The sequence below is a fragment of the Mesitornis unicolor genome, unplaced genomic scaffold (assembly GCF_000695765.1).
Source record: "Mesitornis unicolor isolate BGI_N332 unplaced genomic scaffold, ASM69576v1 scaffold1531, whole genome shotgun sequence".
Taxonomy (NCBI): domain Eukaryota; kingdom Metazoa; phylum Chordata; class Aves; order Mesitornithiformes; family Mesitornithidae; genus Mesitornis; species Mesitornis unicolor.
The window spans coordinates 55,466-69,656 of NW_010161493.1; the positions used below are offsets into that span (position 1 = coordinate 55,466).

At 52.1% G+C, this 14,191-nt stretch overlaps 1 protein-coding gene across 1 annotated transcript in view; it reads left to right on the forward strand.

Annotated features, from left to right (window-relative positions):
• LOC104547399 (cell adhesion molecule 1-like) overlaps positions 1-12,990 on the forward strand; it is a 38,789-nt gene extending 25,799 nt beyond the window's left edge. Inside the window, 4 exon segments of the mRNA XM_010193061.1 lie at positions 576-608; positions 5,479-5,532; positions 11,969-12,100; positions 12,872-12,990. Of these exon segments, the coding sequence (XP_010191363.1) occupies positions 576-608; positions 5,479-5,532; positions 11,969-12,100; positions 12,872-12,990 (338 nt within the window).
• The last annotated feature ends 1,201 nt before the right edge of the window (positions 12,991-14,191 follow it).

The window sequence follows — 14,191 nt, forward strand, 5'->3', positions numbered from 1 at the left end:
TGCTTGCAGAGGTGGGGGGGCGGCTGTGGCAGAGGCAGAGGCCGCTCATGCCCCCGGCAGCAGCCTCTTCATTTTTAGCGTTTGCTGCCTCTGACGAGCTCGGAGGTTCGCCACATTGGATGGAGAAGGAGAAAGAGGTGGGAGCGGATCAGCCCCGGCGCTTTGGTGCAGGCAATGTTTGAATGCGTAAAATCTTACTTTCCAAGTGTTGGCTCTTTGTGCTGGTCTTGAGCTTCTGTTTTGGTCCTTACCAACGACAGCGTTGGTGTCGGTGTTCTCCCCGTCTCCTGTTCCCCTGACTTTGCAACCACCAGTAACTGTTTGGCAAGGTCCTGGAAAAAGAGGCAAATTTACTGTTTTCCTCAGGCTCATAGCTTTTGAACTGGAGGCATGTCTTCTAAACAGTGCAACTCACTTCAGATGCTTTTTGCCTTTCATTTGATTATTGCTTGTCACGCAATGTTCTTTGAAAGCTTGCTCATATATTATCTGTTCCATTTTTTCCATTTTCCCTTTTTTTGCATGCTGTTCCTCCTGTTTCTTCCCTTCCTCCAATCCTCTGTTCCCGTGTGTAGACACAACGGCGACGACAGAACCGGCAGTTCACGGTTGGTATCACATTCCTGTTTTTCTTATTTCTCAGCTCTGCTGAGGGGCAAGACAAGCCTGGGAAGGGGCGCGAAAGGGGGAAACGGAGTCTTCAAGGGAAAACCAGGTTTCAGGCGGACTGGTCTTGTAACGTAACATGGGTTGTAAGGCTGGAAAGTCTGTCCGGGCTGGTCATTTCTGTTGGGAGCTTCGCTCTGTTGTCCCAGAGCAAACGGCTTCTGTGCAGGAGCGGTGCTGAGACAGCAAGAGCCGTTCCCCACTCCTCTTGATTACCGGGGTAATGGCTTCACACGTGAAAAAGAAACTTGGCTTTGGAAAATAGGAGCTCGAATTTAATTTTTTAAGAGGTGCTTGAAGGCTGGAGCGCTTTTCCTTCCTGTGGAGGAAGGGGTCTGCGGAGCCGGGCAGCGTTGGCACGCTGGGGATGCTCCACAGGGGTCAGCAGGGAAGTTTGCATCATTGCACCGCAGAAGGAGATTTGGAAAACAAATAGCAACACTTTGCTATCGGCATAGCAGTCTAGCAAAGTAACCCTGCTCATCTGCTCCAGGCAGTCTCGCTAACAGCTTGACAGCTTCCTGCGCTTCCTACATTTCTCGGGCGAGCCCAAATAGTCGCTGCAGACTGGAAGCTGAGCATGCCGCTTTTTGGCACAAGCTCCCTTTTCAGCTACAGACCCGAAACCTCTGACAGTTTCGTTAAAGCTAATCCGTATTTGAGTGTGCTATTTTAGTTTCTTTTAACTCTGATGAATCGACCGGGTTTTTTTATTGGCAGAAATCCGTAATGCAGAGCCCTTTGCCCTGCCTGCTCCCAGCAAGGCGCATCCTGGGCAGCGAGGAGGAGGACGGAGCACGGTCGGGGTTAGGGAGCCATGCCCCATGCCAAGTGCGGGGACGTGCAGTCCCTGTCCCAAATAACTCATCTGCTCGGGCGCAGCTTCTTGCTTGGCATAAAGATGAGAAGCCTTCGGGCATGCTGCTGTTTTCTGTTCATCGCCCAGCTCCCGGTGTATTTTTAATGATCCAACACGGGCAGTTTTGTAGCGGCCATAATGAAGTCACAGCAGGGCACTGCAAGCCCAGGCGATGCCTCGTCCCACACCGCGCTGCCGCCGGTGAAAGTCAGAGGAGGGCAAAACGTTAACGCCATTAATGTGTGGTGGCACGGATTGATTACCAGGAGGGTCCAGGGGCTCCTCTGAAGTGCTTGGCTTCCTTAGCACGTTTGTAACTCAAAGAGCTGAATATCCACACCCCCGTGGGGTAGCGCTGCTCACAGCCGAAATGACAACCAGCACCAGCCGAAGAGCTGCCACAAACGCTGACTTTCCTGCCTTAAACCCCGTGGGGTAGGGACCCCGCGCTCGCCTTGGGGCTGCTTTTCCCGTGGAGACTCCGGGCTGCCTTCCCGGGCGGGTGTTGCCGGGTGTGTATGAGTACACCGGGTGTTTCTGTGTGTTGGCCATTTGTTCTGACCGGTGTCCGGTGGGCGTGAGCATGTCTGTGAATGACGAGAAATGCATGGGCATGAACTACAGCCAAATGGATTTCCTCCAAAAACGATTTTAAACGAATTGGGGGGAGAAAAAATACAACCAAAAAAAACCAACCTAAACTGAAAAAGAAGCCAAAAAAGAGATTGATAGCAAAGAAAACGAAACGTAAGGCTAGTGTGGAACCAGCACAATGCTTCAATCTGGGAAAGGACTTTTGAGTCACGGCATTTTTTGGAGTGTATCCTAGAGGACTGGGGGGGAAGGAGTCCTGTGTGTGTGTGCATGTCAAAGCGGTAGCAAAGCCCCTGCCATTCCCGTTTCCTTCTGGAATGGAGTTGACGGCAGCGATGCATGAGTGACTGAAAGCACGAACATTGTTAACCCTTTTGTTGAAAAAAAAAGAAAATTGCTGAGAGCTTAACTGTAAATTTTCTGATGCACTTTCTCCTTTCTCTGCACTGTTCATTGCCAGCACTCCAATAACAGCATGGCCATGGCCATGGGGGGCAGCGAGGCCTGTGCTCCTGCGGCCCTGCCAGGTCGGGCCCGCCCTGTGCGGCCTCCGCCTTCCGAGTCCCAGTGCCAGTGAAACCCCACGGCCCTGCCTCCACAGGGGGAAATCAAGGCAGAGCCGGGAGAGTAACATCTCCGAGCGGCTGGCGCCGCCCCGGGCGGCCTCCCCCCGCCAAATCCACACAGAAAGCGCTTTTTCCACTGTGCCCTTTCCCTCCCGCCCCTCTCCCCTCAGAACCAAGGGGTGAGGTTTTGACGCTCGGCTACCGTCACTCCCCAGGGAGCTGGGCCTTTGCGGGGCCGCGGCCCTCATGGGGCCCAGGTGCCCAGCTCTGTGCGAGCAGGACACGTACACGCAGCCATGTCCATATACACCGTGCTCTTTCGCTACAGCGACAGCAATTCGGCCGCTTTTTCCCAAATTCTGACCCTGCCCTGCTGTAAGCAAAGAGTTTAAAGAGCTCCGCAGTGACTTTTGGAGCCCGCGGGCTGTGCCCGTTGCCATAGGTGACATGGGCCACCCTGTACGTATGTCCATGTGCTGGGAGCTGCCTTCCCCCCTGCCCCGGGCAGGAACAAGGCGCTGCCACCCCAGCACGGACGCGATTTCTGCTCATTCTCAGGAAAAGGTAGGGCAAAAAAAAGTCTCTTCTGAAGCTGGCAAAGCAGGAAGCCTGGAGAGGAGGTTAAAGTAAGGAAAACGTCCCCATCGCCAGTGAAGAGGGACAAGGAATACCTGCCCGTAATACAGCAGGTAAATTATTTTATAAGCTGGAAATTCTTCCCCAAAGGCCCACGCGAGTTTTTAATTAGGGCCTTCGCAGGGTTTTGCAGAGGAATGTTTGGCACCGCTGCGTTAAGCTCTTGTTGTTTTTTCCGATAGCGCTGAGGCTCTGTAAGTGAGTTCCACTTGTGTGCAGCCAACAGCCCGGCCGTGCCAGAGCAGACCGCGCCAAATGCATCGGCACGCGAGGAAAAAGCTGCGGCGCTTTCCGCGTTATCGAGCGGCTCTGCCTGCCCAGCTGCCCTTTTTCCTTTTGAAAATGCCCTACTTGAAAGCGCAACCATCAGTAAACACATCCCTAAATATCCCTTACAGAGCCCAGCCTGGGGGCGGTTGAATTAAACATCACAGAGCTCTGCACGCGTTTGGTTCCGTGCAGCGCCCTGGTGTGTACAGAGCCCCTAAGTGGGTATTTACCGCTCCCTGCAAAGAGAAACCGCCTTTTCCTGAAAAACAGGAGGGGGCACGCTGCTGTCGGCAGAAATCCGGCCGAAACCCGGCAGTACCCGGCGTGGTGGTGGTGGTGGTCATGAAACACCCGGCCAAAGAGTTGGCTTTCACCGATGCCGCAGACACTGAGCTCCTCCTGATCTGAAGGGAGGAGAAGGGGCTTTAATAGCCGCAATGAAAGTTTAATGAGAGAAATCAAGAGGTAATTTACCGCCTATTTAAAATGCCCCGCAATATGTTGTAGCACTGTTTGGTGGCATTTTTAAGTATACCAGGTGCAGGTAGAACCAGAGTTGTTGGATTGTTAAATTTGCTTTTGAAACACATTTCTTTTTTTTGCTTCATAAAAGATGCAACGTGTCCCTTTTTCATTATTGAGAAAATGTGGCTCCTTTTTAAGGGAGAGGGAGGACTCTGCAGAAGCAGTTTTGGAGAGAGAGAAGTTGAATGGCTCCTCTTCCAAGCCAGGTTTGCCCGTGCGGTGCTTCTGAGTCAACTGCAGTTACCTCTCTGTAGAGCAGCGCAGTAAAACGGGGGCTCCCTGGGATCCAGGGGTGTTCGCAATCCAAATTCTGGCCGATAATCTAAGCGACGTCCCCCTTTAGCAGAGAGTCCCGCCTGCAGCTTCCGGGTGACCTGACGTATTTAAAACAGTCACTGCAAATGAGCATTAGCGTTAACGAGCTATGCATCCGTGTGTCGCTTGCTGCTTTCCAGTGGGGGACAGCGGCTGCGCTGCGTTAATGTCCTTGCTGTTTAAGGAAAGTCAGCCAGGTTTCCCAGTGACAGCGGTGTCTCTGCACAGGGAAAACTGCTTTTTGCTTCAATAATACATTTGCTTTCACAGCAAGAGCAAGTTACCGCAGTTCATTAATACATAACGCAGTGCTGTCACCATTTAAACAGAGCTCTGTGACCCCCCAGGCGTGGGTTTCCCTGTACCCAGGCACTCGCTCTCTCTGTCCTCCTGTGCACCCCAACATCTCAAAGGAAACGGGGAATAACGGCTGTTCAGACAGCGGGTGTCTCGCCTGACTGCTTTATCAGCTTTGAGGATAGATACTTTTTCCATCGCTGCAGCACATTTGGAAACATTTATTTTAAGGGTTTTGGCAGATATTTTTTTTAAGGGTTTTGGCAGATGTTTTTGCAGAAGACGCAGCCCGCAGTCTGCCCCACGGTTTGGAAATGCAAAACTTCACTGCTTGACAAATTGCCAGGCTTGCCAACATCACCCAAAAAAAGAAAGAGATTGAACTTTGCGGAAAATTGGAAGTAATTTTTACATTGCTCTGTGTACAGAGAACCAAAATCAAACTGGAAACCAAATTGGGAACTTGGCCCCCGCAGTGCCCAAAAGCCGGAGTTCGGGGGTCTTTGCATGCTGTTATGAGTGAGTGACTTTGATTCCATGTTTCATGTGCCAACAGTGTAGACCGAGGAAAGTTTCTGTCCATAACGAAGGAAATGATGGCAGTTCTGTCATACGAGTTGCTCTGCCCACCCGGCAGACAATTGACGCATTATTCCCCCCCCCAAGAAATTCCCCCTCACTTCTTAAGTGTGTTGTTTTTCTGTCGCTGGAGAACCGCAGAGAAAATATGCGTTTGTTTTTACTTGTAAGGCTTTACTCAGTTGCCCAATTCGGCCGAGGAGCTGGACTATGGGGACCCCGCAGGTAAGGGTAGTCCGTAGGTACCCGCTGCTCCCCTCCGCTCGCCCCGGCCCCGCGCTGGTCTCTGCATCCTGGCCATGTCGCATCGTACGCTCGCTGTGCTGTCGCCATCCCGCCACCGCCGGGCTCGCCGCTTGGGTGTGCGCTCTGTTCTCTTGGGTCCCCCCTCTTCTTTTGATCTCGGCACCCATTTCTGTGTGGCACCCTTGAAATGGGGGTGGGGGGCGCAGGGCGGCGAGCCTTCCCGTTCCGGGGTGCCTCGCAGCTGCTGTGCCATCATTTGTGGGGTGTTCATTTGGAGATGGGTTGAGTTGAAGCTGTGTAACACGCTCGGCTCTGCCGCATTGTGTGGCACCATCCCTACAACGCAGCCAGCGCCAAGCCGGGGCTGCTGGGCGATTTATCTTAATACAGGAGTCAGATTGGGGGTAAAAAGGAGGCGATTGCTTTATCAGCCAAGGCAAAACCACGTAAATGTGTGAACCTCTTTTCACCCACGCTGGACTGGAAGTGGCCTAAATCCACCCCCATAGCTGGTCAGTGTGAAGGAGCACTGATCCGGATCAAGGAACAAAAGCATCTGCAGCGGGTGCAGTTGGGGTGTGCGAACAGGGGTCACAGCAGGGGTACAAGCATAGCCTGAACCTCGGACCTTCACATTTTGGCAGGGTCTTCCTAAGCGTTTTCAGCAGTTCACCCTGGTTTTAGCTCCTTGGAGCATCTCCGCACTCATTTTCCCTGGGGACGGGCAGCGCAGCGGGGATGGGGCTTGGCCACGGGGCAGGACCACAGCCCCCCGGGGTTTGGATACAGAGCAAAACCTGACGCCAAAAAAGCAAAGCCCCGGGTCCTCAACCAGTGCAATGCTTTCCTTTTCGGCAGCACCTGCTATGAGCCACTGCAGGGACGCTTTGGCCAAGAAAGGGGTCAGAAATGGTTGATTAATTCCCTGTGTATGCTAACACCTGAGCGAGAATTGTTATTGCAGGCGTGGGCCAGACTTGGTAAGAAGCAGCAGGTGTCTGTTAACATCACCATGTGGACACAGAATAATTGTTTTGCTCTGATAAGCTGTATTATTTTTAAAATATTTGCATTTTTTTAAAGAAGAGTACCCCTTTTGGTGGCTGAAGAGAAGGACAGGGAACAAGTCCACGGAGGGATTGCTCAGAGTGGGTGCTGTGCTGCATGGCTGGCCCCTTTTCCCGATCACGTAGCTCACATTTCCCTTTTCTGAATCTTTAATGTAAGTCAGAATTGCCCCCAAACTCCCCAGAAGGCAGTGCAAGTTGGAGCATCCGCTTTGACCTCTGGTGGTTCGTTCTTGTTTTCCCTAAGAATTTCAAAGTTGTTGCTCTCTGGGTTCCTCCTGCCCGCCCCTGGGTGACCCTGCCAAGCCCAATCTGCCAGGGTCACCAGAGAGAGTCCTGTTCTCTGCCAGGACCCTGGGCATCCTGCTGGGACACCCAAAAAGGGCCTGTTGCCACATGGGGTCAGCCCCTGGGGCTGTGACGGGTGCTCCAGGTGGGTGCTGGAGCCGGGCTCCATCGGTGCCGGTGGTGTGGGGCTTTGCTGAGTGTGCTGTTCTTCCAGGTGCTCCCGTCCCGCCCAGCGCCGCGCCGGAGCCGCTGCCAACCCAGCAACTCAGTAACGCGTCCCTTGTCCCCCCGACAGGTAGCGAGCGAGCTGTGAGCGGCACCGCTCCCCCTCGGGCTGTGTGTGTCCCTGCGTCCTCACCCACAGAGCCAGGGGGTGGAGAGGGCACAGGAAGGGGATGGAGATGGTTTGGGAAGGGTAGAAAACCTCCACCCCTGCAGCACAGGGTTTCTTTTTCCACTGCACAGCCTCACAGGTGGGATTGCTGCAGCGCTGGGGATCCCTGAGGCAAACCGCCCCATGTTTGCATGCAAACACATGCAAACACACGTGTATGTGTGTGTCTATATATATAAAACATATATATACATATAGATGTGTATGTATACGTGTACACGTGGTCTTTCTGCTTGGCTGGAGAGGGTTGTGCACCTCTTGTAAAACGGCGCCGGTGCAGCCGCACACGGGGTTTGATGAACTAATCACAGCCTGATTAGCAGCGCTGTTCGGGGGGGCCGCTGATGAATCAATGGCCATTGATTGGGAGCGGGGCTCCGTTTTCGAGCAGAGAGGAGGCTGCAGGAACAGCCCAGAAACATCGAGCTGCTGCCATAGCGAGTGAATTTATTAAAACAAAGCGCATTATTTTCTATGAAATGGGTCACTGACGGGGAGCTTATTGATTGAGGAAGGATGAACTCCAATTTCTCTGGCTTAAATTAGGCCAAATTCAATTACAATACAACAAGCAGGTTAACGCTGCTCTTTTAAGAGGCCATCAATAGATTAAAGTAGGGGTAGCACGCTTAATGCTGCGCTATAGGGAGGGATAACGTTACGGCTCATCCTGTCCTGTGCAGGCAGCGATTGATAAAACAAGCTCTACTGATGAAGACCCCGAAGTTAGGAATTCTTCATGGAAATGGGTTTGGGGTTTCTCTTCCCTCCCGTGATGGAGATGCGACGCAGCCTGTGTTGTCCTGCATCTGTGGCCTGAAATAGATTTTCCTCAGAAGCAGGAGATAAATTTTAGTGGGAGTGCAGCAATAAATCCAGATACGCCAAAGTTAACGACTACACCACGCTTTCACGAAAGTCTCCGTCAGTTTTGTGCTTTTACAGCACAAATATGCACAGAACGAGTTCAGGGCTGCTCGGAGATGGCCCAAAAATGTCACAAAACATTGGCCTACAAAATGTAAAGCGGGAAGGAAGGTGCGGGGCTGGGACTGCAGACGTTAGCCCAAAACACGTGGTTTTCCGAGTGAAAATGGGCAAGGGCCGGGTGCCCAGCTCAGCCCCACATCCATGGGTGTAATTGAAATTAAAATACCGGCTGGTTACGGCAGCCGGGTCCAGGTGAGTCTTCCTCTTGTCTTGAGATGCTGCCCCTTAGAGAAGAGTAGGAGCTAGAATCTACATAGATATAGATATATAGATATATATTTTAAAGCCTCATTAGAAACTGAATGAAGTGGAGCCTTTTTATTGAGTAGCTGGGAGGAGAGCAAGTCTTTCCCATGCCAAACCCTGCTGGAAGCGCTTGACCCACATTGTTAGGACACTGCTATGAAAATCTGCCAGCTTTTTTTCCACACCAAAAGTCTATTTTTAAACAATTAGATCTGCAAAACTGCTGGAAAGCTTGAGATCATTAATGCCCTTATTTTTAAATAGTGTCTCCCCTGCAAAAGAACCCTGACCAAGAGCCTGCAGGTTCAGAACGCGGATGTTGGTTGACATTACTCAAGGGCAGTAATCAGCTGAACATCTGATGTGTGACGATAGTGTGGTGGTAGTGGGTGACAAGTAGGAACTGGTCTAAAACGTGTCATCTTCTGTCTGTAGTTTTACAAATTACTGTGTTTAAAGGAAAACTTCAGGGTTCTCGTTTGAGTGATACGCTCTTTGTTGATTACATGAGCAGTTGGTTAAAATAGTACGCAAAAACCCATTTAAGCTCCCAAAGTCTGTTCTGGGCCGCAGCTGGAAATGGGCTGCGGGTGCTCCCCGCTGCTGCCTGCAGCGCTGCATCCGTGCTCTCGGGGTGCAGCACGGCACTTGGGAAAAGTAACCAGGTTTTTCTGCGTATACGCAGGTTTTGCGAGTGGACTGTACCACTGCCGCTGCGGTTTTCCTTTAAGGTGCTTTGGCATGGGGCAAAGCACCCAAACCCCGGCGCTGGGTCCGGCCCAGCAGCCCCATCCGTGCGCATGTTGTTCACAACATGCAGTGCTCCCCTCCCTCCTCCCCTCCCGCCCCAAAAACCACGGACCAGAACCAAAACCAGAGCAGAAGAATTCTGAGGATCGGCTTTCGAGGCCAGCGAGCTGCAATATATATTAACATCCTAATGGGAAAGCTGGGCGTGTATACATTTACTGCTCTCTGACAAGAGGGAATTAAATGTCAGAAGGATTTGTAGCATCTATAATTGAATTGGTGCTGAGAAAAGCAAATCTTGAGGAAGAATAACATATTAGGATTAGCAAATAATGTGGCATTTTGTCAGTTCCTGCCATCTCGTCTGTTCCCTCTTCAGTAATAAAGTTGTGATTTCTGTTTTAATCATAGATATGAAGCGGGAATGGCTGTTGTGGATTGAGACAGCGTTTTCAAGCAGATCCTAGTCTTTAAGGTCAAGTCTCTCTCTCTGCACAAATTTGAGGAAATATTCCCTTGCTCTGTAGACCAGACAGGGATTTTTAATTGCCAGAGAAATAATGAGTGACAGAAAAGGGAAGAGCCGCCCTGGTGCAGGTGGTGAACACTTTGAGTTGTAGAGTTGAGCTGGTGGTGAACACGTTGAGTTGTCACCGAGTTGAGCTGGTGGTGAACACGTTGAGTTGTCACCGAGTTGTGCTGGTGGTGAACACGTTGAGTTGTTGTAGAGTTGTGCTGGTGGTGAACACGTTGAGTTGTCACCGAGTTGTGCTGGTGGTGAACACGTTGAGTTGCTGAGGAGTTGCGTTAGCAGATGAGGAGGTGCCAAGGCAGGAGGAGAGGACAGAGGAGCGATGTCCAGCAATGGATCCCTCAGGGGAGGATGTTATTTATGGTTCACCACCACTACACATCCTCAGGAGTTACTTAATTTAACTTAGTACATAAGCTTGAAGATGAACTGTTTAGCCACATGTGTAATAAAATAAACGTGTGGCTGGCACATGGCAGAGGGCTTTTTTAAGAGGAATAATTAAGAAATACGGCCCCGCGTGTCCCGGTGGACAAAGTTGTGGTTAATAAATGCTGTGGCCGGAAGGGTTTGCCACCCTCTGTGCACAGGCCCCTTCTCAGGAAGCGCTGTCAGAGCTCAAAGCCACCGAGCCAGGGCTCCTGCCCCTGGAAGCTCCTTGAAGAAACACTCAGAGGGTTTTTTTTTCTCCAATTGTTTTAATTAAGGTGCGCTTTATAGCGCTCTGAGTCACGAGTTATTTACCTGGGTCCCTCGGTCCTTCATCTGGGAGCAGAATTGGAAATATCGATGGAAAGCGCAAGCCCCAGCTGCTGCTCGCTGGCTTCGTATCGGGTCTCGGCTCGGAGGAGCGCCATTACCTTTGGCTGTCACGGATCTGTACGCTTGATCGATAAACTTCAAATATTATTAGAGGTGGAGGCTTCAGAGATTTGCTCTGTTCTTCGGAGGGAGACGGAGATAAATCTTTCTTAAAAATTGACTTGCATTTGCACTCTGGGTCTCCCGGTAAAGCGCATTTCTCCGAGGTGTCTGGGCAGCTGCACGCAGGACAGATTTATAGGCCGTGTGCTTCTTGTAGTGAAAGATTTAAATGGTAAATCCTTCACATATGACTTCACAAATCATGTAAAGCTAAAAGATTTTTACCGTTTCTGTTGCTGCTGTGCTTAAATTGTAAGGTATGGCCAGTAAATCATTTTAATGGAGGTGTCGCGCTTGACTCAATAAAAAAAAGAGACAATGGTTTAGCTTCTATTCCAAAATGTTAATGTATTAATCAACGGGAGAATAATTGTTTTTTACCGTGTTATAAATCTCGGTTGCCATTAGGACTGCAGTGAGGGTTGATGTAGCTGCGTTCTTAAATTAAAATTGTTTACACTGCTATACATTCATTTTACACGGCCATAGCTCACTCTGGGTTCATTTCGGAGCCGTTCCTCCGCCAAACAAGTCATTCCTCTCCCGGCTGACGGCGTCCTAAGGGAGAGGCGCTTATAAAGGAAAATTAATTGCATGGTGCGGAGTTAAATAAATGAAATAAAGCAGTTGGAGGCAATGTACAATTATTGCTCGCTATCTGCTTCTGAAGAGCTTTTCACGGTTTGGGTGAGGAGGCTTTGGGCCCCTGGGCTCTGCGTTGAGCAGCAGGGGCGGTATTTGACGGTGGCACCCGGAGCCCTCGGGGACGGGGTCAGCGCATTTGCCGTGCCGGGCTGGTCGTCCTGTGCTCCTGGGGCTTTCTGGGCTGGGGTAGAAAGGCTTTCACCAGAACGCTCGTTGATGGTGTTTCTCCAGAGCTAACGACTCCTATTTCCATACTGTCCTGCTGCTCCCTGTGCCCCCATCCGCAGGGAGGCTGGAATTCGGGGAGCGTTCTAGGGAAGCCTCCCGAAACACGTTCCCCCCTCCGGCTCCATCTCTCCTCCCCAGCTGCCCTCCTCGTGCGTAGTCGTAGAGCTGCTGCTTGTAGGAGATCAGTTCGGACGCGGCTCCTCGGCCCGAACTCATCTGTCTCTAGAGATAGCTCCGCGTTCGCCCTCAGGAGAGGGCACCAGGGGGGCTCCGGCGCCGAGCGCGGCTCAGACCCTTTCGGAGCGCGTGGGCGCAGGTCCCGAATTCTCACTCCTCTTCTGGTCTCAACAGATTCTCGCGCAGGTGAGGAAGGGGCGATCCGCAGCGTGGACCACGCCGTGGTCGGCGGCGTCGTGGCCGTGGTCGTGTTCGCGATGCTTTGCCTGCTCATCATTTTAGGGCGATATTTTGCCAGACATAAAGGTAAGACTCTAAAGATCGGCACTGGGATACGAGCGTCCCCTCGCTCATGACGTTGTCCCATCTGGTGCGAGGGACCCCTCTGTTAAAACCCTGCAGATTTGGAGGTCCCTCCACAAAACCCGGTTGCCCCGGGCTGATGCACGTGTGCCATGCTGCCTTGGGTTTGTGGTTTGTGTGCAGAACGGCCCTTTTTGGGGATTTTTTGCCACTCCCAGAGCACATCCAGGCCCACAGACAATTCTGCCTGCGCCTCTGTGTACATGTTTGTACAGAAGGATTTAACGGTAACTGGGTTTTATTTGGGAGCGCTGACGGAGGCTGGTTACGACCGCAGCCAGGATGGAGTGAATAATGTTGAGGAGAGAGGAGAAAGGGGAGAACAAAACCCCTAAGGCACATTAAGGGAGAGAGAAAGCGGAGATGGAAGATTTGTCTCCCTTAAGTAAAGTGTACAAAAGGCAATTTACTGATACTCGTGTGCTTCTGAGAGGGGGAAATGGCTCTGACCTAATTTCTTTTCCGAGTAAGACGGTACAGAGAGCCATGCAGGGATGCTGATGCCCTGTGCATGGTCAGCCCTGGGGGTCTCTGCTGCTGGGGTGGGAGCAGGAGCTCCCGCACCGGCCTGGCTTGGTGCTGGTGTTATTTTCCACGCCCCAGCCTGGGATTTTCACATTTTCCATCTTTTTTTCCCCTTTCTGCTCGCGGCTTCGTCGCTCGCGCTCGGCAGAGCCCTCGGTCGGGTCACGCAGCCTCCCCCTTGCCTTGCAGGTACGTACTTCACCCACGAAGCCAAAGGAGCGGACGACGCGGCCGACGCGGACACAGCCATCATCAACGCCGAGGGCGGGCAGAACAACTCGGAGGAGAAGAAGGAGTACTTCATCTAGAGCAGCCTTGGTTCCCATGAGGTGTCCAACCGTGGACGGTTACTACTGGCCCTATTTAAACGCTACAGAGACAGCGATATCGGAAGTTGCAACCAGCTTGTGTCTTTTTTTTTAAAGAAAACAAAACAAAACAAAAAGCAAATGGGTGGAGAGTCGTTGAGGCTGGGAGGGTCCGGGATTTGCTGTGTAAAAATATTCCTCGTAAAGTACACTCTGCTGTTCGACACCTCAGTTTGTTTGGGTTTTCTTTTTTTGGCCAAGTCCAGCTTGGATTTAGTTTAGTGAAGTCATTTGCAGAAGATTCTGTGCCTTGTTTAATTTCTGTTCGTCGGGGCGGGGGGAGGCTGGGAAGAAGAGGGGCTTTGTGCGTTAGTTCCCTTCGGGTTTCGTGGCTCCTGGGTTCCCCCTCCCCTGCTGTCCCCGGGACCCCTGCCAGGGGTGGCTTTCGCTGGAGATGTTCCTCTTTCCGTCCCTCTTCCCTGGTTTCCGTGCCGCACGCGAGCTCATCGGAGGAGAACCAGCACATCCGTACCCCGTAGTTTGCCGTTCAGTGTGCCCATCTCCCATCCCCTCCGTCGGCGTCGAGGCTTGGAGACAGCGAGCGGCGAGCCCCCCTCTCGCGGGTGCTGTCGGTGCGGGAAGAGGCTGGAGCTCGGCAAAGAGCGGGGAGCAGGGCCCCGGGGTGCGTCCCCCAAAGAGGGGAGCCAGCATCGCCTCCAGCTCCGCAGCCATCAGGTCTACCCCAGGGTGAGCCCCGGGGAGCGGCCGGACGAGCAAACCTTGCCTTGTTTCTACCCGCTGAGGAAACCGGGGGCATTCGCGTCACGCTGACAGCGCTAACCGATTACAAAGCCATAGGTGAAAAGGAGAACCTAGGGAGAGCCGTGAGCGGCAGGTGGCAGACCGCAGGGAGAGCACGGTGTTGGCGTTCTAGATGCTGAATTTTTTTTGGTGAGTAATCTTGGGTTTGGAGCGGTTCTTTTTTCTTTCTTTTTCTGTGTTTCTGTGGAACGTGTACGCCGAGTTATTTAAGGGAAGCATTAATCTTAGGGTCAGTTGGGGTTTTTTTCGGGGTTTCGAGGGAAGTTCTGTTGCGTTGACCCGTTGTTTTAGCAGCAGCATCGCAGTGCGGGATGGCCCAGGCGGCAGCGAGCGAGCCCATTCTCCGGCAGGTTCCTGCCGTTCCCCTTTTCACGAGACG